General features: G+C 37.6%; 1 protein-coding gene and 1 pseudogene across 3 annotated transcripts in view; both read left to right on the top strand.

The window, feature by feature from the left end:
* Positions 1–13,675, top strand: part of PAIP1 (poly(A) binding protein interacting protein 1) — a 29,431-nt gene extending 15,756 nt beyond the window's left edge. For all 3 annotated transcript variants that reach the window (XM_060142927.1, XM_060142924.1, XM_060142925.1), the window contains exons 6-11: positions 1,321–1,446; positions 2,606–2,712; positions 5,590–5,707; positions 6,464–6,518; positions 10,940–11,033; positions 12,498–13,675. In XM_060142927.1, the coding sequence (XP_059998910.1) occupies positions 1,321–1,446; positions 2,606–2,712; positions 5,590–5,707; positions 6,464–6,518; positions 10,940–11,033; positions 12,498–12,591 (594 nt within the window). In that variant the 3' untranslated portion in view covers positions 12,592–13,675. The remainder of the gene's footprint in view (positions 1–1,320; positions 1,447–2,605; positions 2,713–5,589; positions 5,708–6,463; positions 6,519–10,939; positions 11,034–12,497) is intronic.
* On the top strand, positions 2,874–3,925 carry LOC132517874 (phosphoglycerate mutase 1-like; annotated as a pseudogene).
* Positions 13,676–14,490: the final 815 nt, after the last annotated feature.

The raw sequence follows: 14,490 nt of genomic DNA, 5'->3' as shown, positions 1-14,490 counted from the left end.
AGCACATTTAGTATGTTGACTTTCAGATGGTGACCCAAAAGCAACTTGCCTTGCAGAGCATAAAACTTTGAAGAGGGGAGAGACTAGAGTTTCTGTGTTTTTTGGGTTTTTTTTTCACCTAATTCACCTACAGTAGTTCTTTTTGGTCCTATTTTATATATTAATCTTCTATATAGAATGTATTTGTACAAAGTCTACAGCTAAATTGGTGGCATACTTGAGTATATGCTTGTTGGGAGGCAACATTAAGTGCTGAATATTACTTTGTAATGGATTTGCTTGATTTTTTTTTTTTTTTAACTAGTTAGTCCCAGATATCGGTATACCTTCTTAAACTCTGATTTGAGGACTTAGTATTGTAAATACCACTGAAAAGACACACGAATCCACCGTCAAATGTACATCTCAGTCAGTGCATCTAAAAGGTCTTTGTGCAATCTCGTGCCTAATTTACTATCCCTTTTTACCACAGATAACCTTAATTTTTAAAAAAATCTCATGCCGTAATCTTTCTCAGTTTATTTTTGTATAAGCCAAATAAGAACACCAATATAAAATGTACCTTAAATGAATTGTCACTTTAAGAACGCAGTTGAACTTCCTATGTAGAAGTCATGATATGTGTGGTGGGAGTTATAAAGATAAGGCATGGCTCCTGAACCTACAGTTCTTCAAGCCAGAGAGCTGAGATACATGTTGTATTCTGATGCAAGTTAGAGTATTTTTAAATAGTATAAAAAGCAGAAAAAAGCTCTGTGTTCCCAAAAAGGTGTTAATAGGCTAGAGACTGCTTTATGAAGCGGTAATATTAAAGGAGGCTTAAATTATCCTGACCATATATTTTTTTTATATATATATAAATTTATTTATTTATTTTTGGCTGTGTTGGGTCTTTGTTGCTGTGCGCGGGCTTTCTCTAGTTGCGGCGAGCGGGGACTACTCTTCGTTGCAGTGCGCGGGCTTCTCATTGTCATGGCTTCTCTTGTTGCAGAGCACAGGCTCTAGGCGTGTGGGCTTCGGTAGCTGTGGTACGTGGGCTCAGTAGTTGTGGCTCGCGGGCTCTAGAGCGCAGGCTCAGTAGTTGTGGAGCACGAGCTTAGTTGCTCCGCGGCATGTGGGACCTTCCCCAGCCAGGGCTCGAACCTGTGTCCCTTGCATTGGCAGGCAGATTCTTAACCACTGCACCACCAGGGAAGACCCTGACCATATGTTTTGTATTGTTTAACTTAAAACACTTATTTTGCCAGCACTTTGTTAGACCATTTGTATATCTGTGTTATATTTTGGCATAGTTGCTTTTCATTTTCTTCTCCCCAAAAGATCAAAGGAACAAATGGGCAGGTTACAAGGGCAGACATTCTTCAGGTCGGTCTTCGGGAGTTGCTGAATGCCCTCTTTTCTAATCCTATGGACGACAACTTAATTTGTGCAGTAAAATTACTGAAGGTAGGTTTTACTTATTTTTTTCTTAAAATGTAACTGTTTCATCCCTTTAGTGTATAATTTAGAGGAAGGAAAGTACATATAATGCACAAATAGATCCAAGAGTTAGTTATTTAAGTTAAATATTGACATTTTACTTTACTCTCAAATTTAATATTGGAAAGGCAATATATACTTATTGTTTAATATAAGAAATTTAAAAGTGAAAAATGGAAGTCCTTCACTCCGCTCCATACGTAAAGTCCCTTTCTTTCCCTTCCTCTATCTGCATGTATGCTCTCGTAAGATCTTACTCTGATGTGGCTGGCTTTTTCGCCACCAAATGAAGGTCTTGGATTTTTGCATGGCTCTTTCCTCAGTAGCTTCCCAGTGTTCCATTGTATGCATGCACATTGTTTATGCATTCCATCCTTGAGCAGTTATTTTCAGTTTAGCCACTGTAGCACTGTCAGTAATCTTTCATTGTATCTTTATATATGCAGTTGTTTATGTAACTTAAATTCTTACCCATAGATTTGGTGGCTCAGTGAGCATGTATACCTTAATTTGATAAGTAATGCCAAATTTCCCTTCCAAATGCTGAACCAGAGTGTGTTCCCACCAACAGTGAATGAGTATACCTCTTTTCCCATATCCTTATCAGTGATGGAGAGAATCAATCCTAGGTTTTATTTTGTCATCGTGATGAGTAAAAACAAAAAGCTCATTTTAATTTGCATTTCTGTGACTAAAATCACTAGTGAATTAAAGCCTTTTTTTGTTTGTAAGCCATTTTTTTAGTTTCTGTGAATTACCTGCTTATATCCTTAACTCATTTTTTCCTGATTGTATTTTTTAAATTCTGAGTTTCTACACTTGTTGGATGTTGCATATTTCAAAAAGTGATATGTTGATTAAAATTTTATAGCCTTGGTCATATAGCAAACATGCCATACAATCATTGGCATATAAAGCCTATGATTAAACTTCTGCTATAGTTCATTCCTTTTCCCTGTCAAGAAAAAGTATAGCGATTCCTGAATATTAGATGGTAGAAAATAATTAGGAATATTTAACTTGCTAAATTCATCTTATTTAAAGAATGCTTGAACTACTACTAATATCTTTTTAGAATTTCTGTACTTTATTGAATTCTTTATTTTACTGATACTTGCTTTTTTAGTTGACAGGGTCAGTTTTAGAAGATGCCTGGAAGGAAAAAGGAAAGACTGATATGGAAGAAGTTATTCAGAGAATTGAAAATGTTGTCCTAGACGCAAATTGCAGCAGGTAGGAAAAGAAGTAATATAGACAGCCAGTAGATCTCAATTCCTTGCTTTTTCTTTGGGGTTGTTTTTATTCTGTTGTGCTTCATCAGAATACTCTTTATAGATCTACAGAAATTTTTTTTTACCTATGGCTTCTGCTCACCTAACCACTTTTCTTCAATTATGCTTATGAATGGAAGAAGTTAAGATATTCCTGGGGGAATATGAGTCCATTAAAAATAAAATGATTAATACTTTTAAGCTCAATAAATATTTGGGTAAAGTACTACTGTAAGTCCAGTTGGAGGTATAAAAGTGTTAGCAGGATCGCACTGCCTTTAAGAACCATATATAGCCACAGTTACATGGAATAAATTTCAAGCCTGTCTTAAAAAAAAAAAAGACAGCAGGAGCCAGGCAGTGGGCTGCGAGCATGTAGACTTCACCTCAGTGCGTAAGAGAGCACGTCAGACCCTCTGGACAGTGCTGGGTGCCGTTGACCAAATGTGGCTCTCAGAGGCGAGGACAGGCTCCTCAGTGGGCGGCAGTGAGGGCTCTGGCCTCAGTAAAGCAGAAACCACTGCCAAGCGCAGCGAGGCCCAATGAAGATCTGAAGGCACTCCTCTGAAGTCCCACTACCTCCAGTGGAGCCCAGTCATCCCTTCCACAGCAGCATCAGTGAGAATCGAAGGCATGGAGACCTCACTGCAGATTAGCTACCCTCCCGTGAGAGTCTGAAGGATACTATTACCAGAGCTCTGCCCTTTTGGAAGGAAGAAATAGTTTCCCAGATCAAGAAGGGGAAACGGGTATTGGCTGTAGCCCACGGCACCCGCCTCCAGGGGCATTGTCAAGCAGAGAGGGTCTCCGAAGAGCTTATCATGGAGCTGAGCCTGCTGACCGTGAATTGGACAAGAACATGAAGGCCATCACGCCTGTGCAGTTCCTGGGGGATGAGAAGACTGTGTGTAAAGCCATGGACGCTGTGGCTGCCCAGGGCAAGGCCAAGAAGGGAGGGTGAGCAGCAGACAAACTACTCCCAAGGACACCCTCCCTGCCCATCCCATTCCTCTGCACTTCTCCCCTACACATATCAAACTGACCGCATCTGTAAGTTGTAGATCCAGATGGGGACCAGTGGCTCCCAATTTCATATTAGCCATTTTTTTCTCTTGGACCCACTCCCTTCATGCAGTCTAGTCAGGATGCACCTCTGGGGCAGGGTTGTCAGTCCAAGCAAGGGAAGACTTGTCCAAGAGGGTGGACAGGAAGTAATTCGGGGGCGGGGGGTTGCTAATGCTTTGTCTATTACTAAGGACCTGCTTGAGTAAGGGTTGGGGGAACCATGTTAGGCGTGACCAATGAGGGAAAACAAGAGAGCCTATTTATGTTCCCAGGGGCCGGTCCTGTATTATTCTGTAGTCAGGTGACTGGGTGGCTGTAGTCATTCCAGTGGAGAATGAATGTAATATGCGTGGCGATTGAAACAAATATTTCCTCCCTGCCTGCAGAAGATTGGGATCAATCCTGGATGTTTATGTGTTGTATTTACTTTTACAAAAAAGTATATAATTTTTTTTTAATTTTTAATTTTTTTAACATCTTTATTGGAGTATAATTGCTTTACAATGTTGTGTTAGTTTCTGCTGTGTTACAAAGTGAGTCAGCTATACGTGTACATATACCCCCATAACCCCTCCCTCTTGTGTCTCCCTCCCACCCTCCCTATCCCACCCCTCTAGGTGGTCACAAAGCACCGAGCTGATCTCCCTGTGCTATGCAGCTGCTTCCCACTAGCTATCTATTTTACATTTGGTAGTGTATATATATCAATGCTACTCTCTCACTTTGTCCCAGCTTACCCTTCCCCCTCCCCGGGTCCTCAAGTCCATTCTCTACATCTGCGTCTTTATTCCTGTCCTGCCCCTACGTTCATCAGAACTTTTTTTTTTTAGATTCCACATATATGTGTTAGCATATGGTATTTGTCTTTCTCTTTCTGACTTACTTCACTCTGTATGACAGACTCTAGGTCCATCGCCCCACTACAAATAACTCAATTTCGTTTCTTTTTACGTCTGAGTAATATTCCATTGTATATATGTGCCACATCTTCTTTATCCATTCGTCTGTGGACACTTAGGCTGCTTCCATGTCCTGGCTATTGTAAATGGTGCTGCAATGAACATTGTGGTACATGTCTCTTTTTGAATTATGGTTTTCTCAGGGTATATGCCTAGTAGTGGGATTGCTGGGTCATATGGTAGTTCTATTTTTAGTTTTTTAAGGAACCTCCATACTGTTCTCCATAGTGGCTGTATCAATTTACATTCCCACCAACAGTGCAGGAGGGTTTCTTTTTCTCCACACCCTCTCCAGCACTTATTGTTTGTAGATTTTAAAATTATATAATTAAAAAAAAAACCTTCTGGGGTTTCTGATGACTGTTGAAATATTCCCACGTGTGGTCATCAGAAAATGAGCCATTCCTTACACCAACATGGGATAAGCTCCTTGATCTCCAAGGTGTAGGAGTTCATCCTCTCACGTGTTAGAATCCCTCCGCTGCCTTATTATTTTATGGTAGTGAAATGCCTCTTGCTCACGTCCAGGTGTGTCTTTCACTGTGCCAGATTTCTGAATCATGTTCCAGTTGCCTGGCCTGCCACTTGGGCCCGGTACGCATTTGAGCATAACTGTACTAGATCCTTTTTTCCAGATCAGTATAGTAAAGGAGTGATGTGCATTTTTTTTTTTAAAGATAAATTTGTGTTATTAAAGGAAATGTCTAGAATATCAAAGCATGTTAAATTTTTGAAACAACGTTTTAGGCATCTGTGATATATTAGAGCACAATGACACTTGCTCGTTTTAACTCATTTTCAACTTTTGTCTGCAGAGATGTAAAACAGATGCTCTTGAAGCTTGTAGAACTCCGGTCAAGTAACTGGGGTAGAGTCCATGCAACTTCAACATACAGGGAAGCAACACCTGAAAATGATCCTAATTATTTTATGGTATGCCAGTGTTTGCATTTTAAATTTGGTTATTGCTTGAATTCAATTTTGGCAATTTGTAGATAAGTTACATAAACTTATCTCAGAATTTAATACCTAATAACTCTTTTCACTGGCTTAGAGTCACATGGCAGCCATGGAAGGAATCCTCAGTGAAAGGGTAGACTAGACAAAGAGCCATTCAATGGCAAGGGAAATGAATAAGGTTTGACTTGGACTTGGGTGAGTGTAGGGATTCCTCAAAGCAGTTTTTCCAGAGAATTCATGATCAAAGTCCTGCATTTCAAACTTTTACTTGGCATTTTGTAGTAAAGTAAATTAAGAAAACGAAAATGGTTACCAGGCCAGTGATGCCCTGAAGCTCTCGACAGGATCAAACAGAAAGAAACTATGGAGGAATGCTCTTACAATCCAGTCTTGGAAATACTTAAAGAAAAAAATGGTTGCAGGGGGTGGGAACCACAACTAAAAATCAGCTGACACTAAATCACAGTGCACGACGACGCACCAAGTCACCAAGGGTGTGACAGGCGGCAGACGGTGGGGTTAGACCCACAAGAACTTGAGATAATAGAATAGTAATCTGAAGACCATAGACTTTCCCAGTGAAATGAAAATGGCTGCTAGGAATTTAGTTTTTTGCTTGTTTTTGTATTATCAGGTACAGATGAATGAAATCAGCCATGCTCAATTAATGTGCTTTAAAAAAGCAATTCTGAAATGATAACATGTTTTAATCGCTCTGATTCCTCCTAGAATGAGCCAACATTTTATACATCTGATGGTGTTCCTTTCACTGCCGCTGATCCAGGTATGTTGTCTCAGTCATTTTCCGACCATTTTTTGGTAAGAAAGTAAATTACAGAAAACCATACCCTCACTGGCACAAAGTTGTAGCATTTTGAAGAGTTCACATCGTTCTAAAATATAGGGTAAAGGTTTGTCTCACTAGAATATTCTTATAGTTACCACTTGGAACCATTTCACATCGAACATTTGATTCAGTATATAGTGTCTTGTCACCCTAACAGTGAAGGATTGGAAGAATCCCTCAATTAAATGCAAGCATTTTTATTTTATATTTCCTCTAATATTTTGTTTTTATACTCTAAACTTTCAGGTAGTTAAAGCGGAAGGGGTAGTTATACTATGTAGTTCACTATATAGTCAGCAGCTTTCATTGGTACAGGTTAATACTTGCAGATACTAAAAATTGTGAATCTTATTAATATTTGGTGGGTCAGTTAATTAAAATCTAAATCTCTGCACACTTCCCTTCCCAGAAAAGAGCCGTTTTATAGAATGAGTGCTTTAATTGTGATCAACAGAACTGCACTGTGAGCAAGAGAACATTTCCCCACTTTGCACAAACTTACAACCAGCTTATCAGAATTTTCCCATTTGTTTCCTCTGGATAGCAGGCACTGACTGTCCTGTGCCTCTAGCACAAAGGGGTAGAAAGAAGAGCCGCTTAACTTCTCAATTTTAAATTATGAAATATTCAAAAATATTAAAACCACACACAAAAAAGGGCATATTGATTCACTGTCAAGATTGAACCAATTTCACTTATCAATATATACTTTGGGTCTTTTCAAAGAAATAAAACCCTTTATAGATAGTAATAACCATTCTCTGTTTCTATAATTGATACCTCACCTTCAAGTCCAGTCCTTCCATAACTTCCCCCCACAGAGGTAATTACCGTCCTGACATTGGTGTCCTTGTGCTGTCTTTTTACTTCACGTATGACTGTAAATGATAGGTGTTGCCATACACAGCAGTATTGACCTAAATGGTGCCTTATTGTGCACATCTTTTTGCAACTTATTTTTTATTCAGTATTTTTGGTGTTCATGTTGATTGATATATATATAGGTTTAGTTCATTCATTTTAAATGCCAAATAATAACCTACTCAGAGTAAACCACAGTTTATGGATCCCCTCCCACTTGTGGATGGTTGGTTGGTTCACACTCGTTACTACCCACAGTGCTGCGCAAACATCTTTAAGAATCTTTGTGCACATGCAGGAACTTCTTTAGGGTAACGAAGTAGAATTGTTACATTATAGGCTATATGCATCTTCAACTTCACTAAATGTTGCTAAACTGCTTTCCATCATGATTATACCACTTAATATTCCCACCAGCAACATGTGAAAGTTCCTATTTCCCATTGTTGGCAACACTTATTGATACCAGACCTATTTTTTTGTCAGTCTGTTTGTATGAAATTGTAAACTTTTATTTCCCTACTAGTGGTAGTGAATTTCTTTTCATGTTTCTATTGACCTCTTGATTTCTTTGTTTGAGAATCACCTGTTTGTGTCCTTTGCCTGTATTTCTGTTGGATCATTTGTCTTTCTCACTGATTTGTAATTACTTACATGGCCTGGAAAGTGATCCTTAGTTTCTCCTAGTATGTGCTGTCTTTCCATTTCATGTGTTGTCACTTAGAAGCTTTGAGTGTTAAAGTCTTGTTTGTGCTCTCTGTGACTTAGTTTCCTTACTATGATCAAATTCCATTGTCTTCTAAACCTTGTTGCTTTTTATATTTAGGTGATTAATCCATCTGGCTAGTTTTTATATGTGGTAAATGGTAGGACTTAAATATTCTATAGTTACTCATCTCAGCAACAGGTCATCCTTCCTCTCTTGGACAAAACGTTCCTCTGTGTACCATGTAACTCCCTGTAGATTTGTGTCTTATTCCTGTGTCCATGAATGTGGATCTTTCTTCTTGTTTGTCTTGACACCAATACTGCATTCTTAATTATTCTTACCTACTGTAAATCTTGCTGTGTCTGGTGAGACAAATTTCCCTTCGTCCCTTATTCTTTGAGGCTACCTTGATTCATTTTGGTTCTTCGATCTTCATCTTTGTCCAATCTGTTTTTCCTACTTATTTCTAGTGGCTGTTTTATTTATAGAAATTCAATTCGGTTTTCAAACTGAATTTTGTTTCTGCATTTTGTTCAAAGTATCTTGATCTTAAAGTTTTGAGTCCTTTTTTTCTCATCATTCTAAACATGCTTATTTTTGCTTCATATTTTTGTTTTCTTTTCATTCTAACCCTGTTATTTCTAATTGTCATATACAAAATGCTTTATGTTGTGTTCTTGTTTTGCAGTCTCATATTTAACTGTCTTTCTTAAACTTTTTTTGTGGAAGTGATTTCAAACTTACAGTAAAGTTATAAAAGTAAAAACTGTGCAAAGAACATCCATCTACCTTTTACTCAGATGTACCTTCAACAGTTTACTCCATTTATTATTTGTTCTCTCCACACTCACTTTTTTTTTCTAAATCATTTGAAGTTAAGTTGCATATACTATGGCCCTTCATGACAGCTCCAGCGTTTTAACCGCCTGTTTGTTTTTGTTTATGAAAACTTGTGGCTTGGATTGTAGGAACATCTCTCCAAAGGGGGGTTTATATTTGCTTGTGCCAGGAGCCACAGCGGTAATACTGGCTTGGAACAAGTTTCTATTTTCTTGTCGTAGGGATTCTTTATGTGGATAATAGAAATTTGAAGTGCAGGCCCATTGTTAAAAATTCTCTGGGGAACCAGTTTCTTCAGAGTACTTCTGTCGTCACTCCAAACCCAGGCAGAGACAAGCAAGCTTCTTTGCCATCTCCCTTTGCCACCGAGGTGTTTTTTGTTTTTCCTTGGTTCACCTTTTGCTTGCAATACCAGTTCTTTGAATGTTCAGCCTTTGTGTTGGTGGGATGGACTTGGGGCATGAATTCCATCTCTCTGTTTCACATGGACTCAAGGCCTTGCTTTCTGACCTTCTGTGGGTTTTAAAATCGAAACCCTTTGTTCATAATACCACCTGGTCTATCAGCCTCCCAGCTGCAGTAGTTATGTATGGCTTTCAGTTCCCTTCTCGTTTCTGTCATCTGGTGACCTGATTGTGTGTGTGTGTGTGTGTGTGTGTGTGTGTGTGTGTGTGTGTGTGTGTGTGTGTGTGTGTGTGTGTGTGAACTCATTCGTACATTTAAAAGAATGTTTTATCTGTTGCCTTAAGTATTTGTTGCAGGAAGGTTTTATAGTTAAAATTGTCTCCAAATTGCCAAGATTGGGTATCAAAATATCACTAACCCTTTAAGCTAGAATTAGAGTTTTATAGAGACTGACAATCTTGGAAAAACATGGTCTCTATCGAGTTAAATGTAATTACATCATCCTCTCAAAATTTGAGGTAGCTGTTGTTCATAAGAAACTAATTGTAAGATAACTAGTTTTAATATACACTGACCCATTTTATTATTCAGAGGTAAGGACTTCATACACACATGCTAATCTTAAAAGATACTCGGTAACTCTGCTTAAGACAGTTGGCAGATGGAGAGCTATAATATCACCTGTTATTGCCTTAGAAGAGCCCAACCAAGGGAAAGTTAGTATAGCTGAAACATTTATCAGGTATCTACGTTCCAGCTGTCTCTAAGGAGAGGGAAGAAAAGAAAATCTCCTATGCTCAGAACATTTGCTAGGTTAGCCTCCTCTGATTGAGAAACTTCAAGCAATGATGGCTCTTACCTGCCAGCCAGGTAGCTCATTTTACCTCCTTGGGAAGGAGTAATGGGGGAGCCAGAAACTAGTAGGTTTGATTGAAATCCCTCCTTGTGGAAGGAAAAACAGTAGTATGGAAGAAACATGTTCTTCCCCAACAAGTTAGGACAATATCTTGTCTGATGGAAAGAAGCAGCAGAGAATGTAAACAGCATGCACACTGGGTGTGAAATGTACTCTGTTATGTTCATAGTGGCTTTGATTTCCATCTTATATTTAGAGGAATATTAAATATACATTTGACCCCTGAACAACACAGGTTTGAACTGCACAGGTCTGTTTATATGTGGATTTTTTCTCTAAATATGTGCTACAGTACTTACACAGGGTTGGTTGAATCGCGAATACAAAGGAAACGTGTGTAAGGAGGGCGGGCTAAGTTATATGTGGATTTTCGATTGTGTGGAGGGTCAGTGACCCTAAAGGGCCAACTGTATAATTTATGAGCATATTTTGGGGGCGGGGAGAGATAAAGCAAGCCAATTAGAATATAAGTTTTGTAAAAGATATTCTTAAATATGTAGTTGGAACCTTGCTGTTATTTAAATGTATCTGCTTAAATGAAAAGCCATAATATTAAAAACATTTTTAGGGATAACTGGCCATTTCATATGAATATTTTTCAGCATTAAAATTTTTTATTTTTTGTAGATTACCAAGAGAAATATCAAGAGTTACTTGAAAGAGAAGACTTTTTTCCAGATTATGAAGAAAATGGAACAGATTTATCAGGGGCTGGTGATCCGTAAGTTCTGTTTAGCTGCTTTCTTTTTTGGGGTTTTTTGGGTTGTTTCTTGGGTTTTTTTAATTGGTGGGGGGGTTGTTTTGCTTTGTTTGGCCATGCCGCGTGGCTTGCCAGCATGATCTTAGTTCCCCAACCAGGGATTGAACCCGGCCCCCCTGCAGTGGAAGTGTGGAGTCCTAACCACTGGACTGCCAGGGAATTCTCATCTGTAGCCGCTTTCTTTGTGAAATTTCTGTGGCCACAGTTTGTAGATGGAGTTTAGACTAGAAAAGATGATGAAAGAATGTGCATTTTGATTTAATGGTGTTATAGTGGTATATATGTAGTAGTTATTTACCAAAAATTTTCAGAAAATCATATTAGAGAAAACACTATGGTTCTGAAAATTAAATATAGTTAAGGTGGAAAAACTATTAATGTAGCATATTCAAACAATTAGTTTTTATAAAATAAATACTATTATTATACCTAAGACTTTAAATAAGTAACTAATGCTGTAAGATCTTAGGTAAGTTCTGTGCCTGTTTCTCCATCTATTAAATAGGAATAGTAGACCCCTCCTTGAGTTTTTTTTGAGAACTAAATGAGATACATAAATACTGAGACAGCCCCCTGGCACATAGTAAAAGGCTCAAAGCTTAGCTGTTAAACGATTAAAATTAAAACATAGATAATTATATAAAAATGTTTGGACTGATAGACATATATAAATTATAGTCCTGTTCTCATCTCTCAATCTTCATCTGCCATTCTTTGTAATAAAATAAACTTTTACTGTATTACTCATTTATCGTTAGACCGTACTGCATTTTGTATATGGAAGGACCAAGAACTTACGAGGTTTAGTTCCAGTTCTGTTAACAATTCATGTGAATTTGGACATGCTACTTGGATTCTCCTCTTCATAAGTGGAGGGTGGAAATAAATTAAGTCTGTGGCTTCAGTTTTTCTTATCCCATCTCATGTGTTGTAGGTTTAAAAAAAAAAATGAACCACCTTTATTCTGTCTCTAAGTAGTAACATTTTAATTATAAGTCAGTGTAAGATTTTCTAATGTTAACATACTTTTATGTACTAGTTTAATAGAAAAAAATACAGGGATGTGCTTCCAAGCACAATTAGGAAGGTTCAGCCCTGCCGAGAGTATACTACTGGAAATTAAAGTTGCCCTTGGCATTGAATTTCAGGTTATCCTCTAAAGTTTTGTTTGGTAAGCATTATATTCTCTTTGCCCTAATGAACTTGTGGCATTTCAACATATGGCCTTGTACTAGAAATGGGAGAGGAAGAAGGAGAAAGACCCATCAGCAATTGGTAGGATTGGCAAGATAGTTTTGTTACATGTTGGTAGAAAGGGTCATGGGGGGGGCGGTGAGGAGACACATATTTACTTTCATGGCGTAGTATCTTAGACATTTTCTGAATTAAAAAACATTAAACTTGTCGTATATGCTTCTTTCACAGATACTTGGATGATATTGATGATGAGATGGACCCAGAGATAGAAGAAGCTTATGAAAAGTTTTGTTTGGAATCAGAGCGTAAGCGAAAACAGTAAAATTAAATTTCAGCATATCAATTTTATAAAGCAGTTTAGGTTATGGTGATTTAGCAGAACACAGGAAAGCAAGAAAATGTGTCACACTTATACCAAATTAAGGATGTTGAGTTATGTTACTAATGTATGCAACTTTAATTTTGTTTAACACTCTCTGCCAAAATAAACTTTATTCCCTATAACTTAAAATGTGTATATATATATAATAGTTTATTATGTACAGTTAATTCCACTGTTTTGGCTGCAATAAAATCGATTTTGAAAAAAATGAAAAATGTCGAAAGTAAATTTTGCTAGCTGGTTAGAAGCTTATCCTTTAAATTCTACTTTCCTTGAGGGAAAAATTCTTGGCCTGGAAATACATATTACTGCAAAATGTAGCATCCTTTTTTAGATATGAGTATTATCGCTTTCACTTAGTTTTACATTTAGTGTCTCAATGAATTGAGTTTCAAATATGAATCAGAATCATGAATATCTTTAGCACTGAAGTCTTAGAATATATCATTAACAACTGATTCACATATCCAGATGCTATTTGAGACCAAGGGCTTTTAAAATGGCTTAAAAAAAAAAGACTAAGAACTCCCAACTAAACAACCAAGATTCTTCACTGAGGATTTACTGCAATTCTAGAATTGGTTTTTTTCACCTAACCTCACTACCCTAAAGCCTGGAACATTATTCTGCTTTATTTATATGACTTTCTCATTTTTGTTTTATAGCATGAGTTGCATTGACTTTTTTACTAGAGAATTTTACTAGATCTTTGTCACTCAAGTTTTCATCTGCTTTATAATTGCTATACCTTGAGAATCACTTTTCTAATACTTTTATTACTATAATGTGGTACCACCTCAGCCCTACCTAATTAATATTTTTACCAATGTCAAAAATCTTTTTCCAACTAACTAAAAGTAAAACTTAATGTACAAAAGGATTGCTTGTAAATATGCATGTAAATAGTTCTGTTAATAACCCACTGTTTTACATTTGGTACATCTGTGTCTGCCTATACAATCAGCTTTCTCACTTTTCTGCTTGTTTGTTTGGTCTGGATTAAAATTAGACTTTAAAAATAAAATTTAAATAGTTTTGTTTCCTCTAAGTTTTTGGAGTGGTATCCTGGTATTTTAAAGAGTTTCTGTTGAACTTTTTTACATGACATCATAAAGTTCAGATTTGAAATCAGAGAAACTATACTAGGATAGAAGATATTCTTTGAACAAGAGTTTCAATAACATATACATCTACTCAGAAAAAAACAGCAATTATAAAACATTAAAATTCTTTAGTGTCCTTATTATAAAAGAGAAATATATATGTAATTGGGGCTTTTGGAAATTGTAATAGTCAGAATTCTTTTTTTCAGAATGGCTCCTAACATGGTGGCTAATGTGCAGTTCTCTAAAGATTGTGCTCACTGTAAGTCTGAGGGATAGGGGGAAGGGGGTGTAGGGAAGGGGCCCGACATTAGACTGGGGCCAAGAATATGCTAACTGAATATACTTTAAACTTTGCCCAGTCGCTCTGTGCATAACCACCCAGTTTTATCTGCTAGCTCCTTGTCACCAACTGCTGCTGTACTCAAAACAGCTACCAACAGGATCAGTATGTTCCAATTACTAGTGCTACTTAAGTAACCACCCAAACTTAGTGTCTTCAAACAATAAGCGTTTTATTATGCTCATGCTTCTGTGGCTCAGGAATTTGGACAGGGTACAATAGGGGTGGCTTTTCTCTATCCTGCAGTGTTTTGAGGCCTCGGCTGGGAAAACTAAGGACGAGGGGTGGCTTCAACAGCTGGAGGCTCTAATCATCTGGAGTCGTCTTGACTCACATGGCTGATGACCGGGCTGAGATGACTTGAAGCCATCACTCGACCAGACCCGCCTACAC

The sequence above is a fragment of the Lagenorhynchus albirostris genome, chromosome 3 (assembly GCF_949774975.1).
Source record: "Lagenorhynchus albirostris chromosome 3, mLagAlb1.1, whole genome shotgun sequence".
NCBI lineage: Eukaryota > Metazoa > Chordata > Mammalia > Artiodactyla > Delphinidae > Lagenorhynchus > Lagenorhynchus albirostris.
This window is presented reverse-complemented; position numbering and strand designations above follow the sequence as displayed.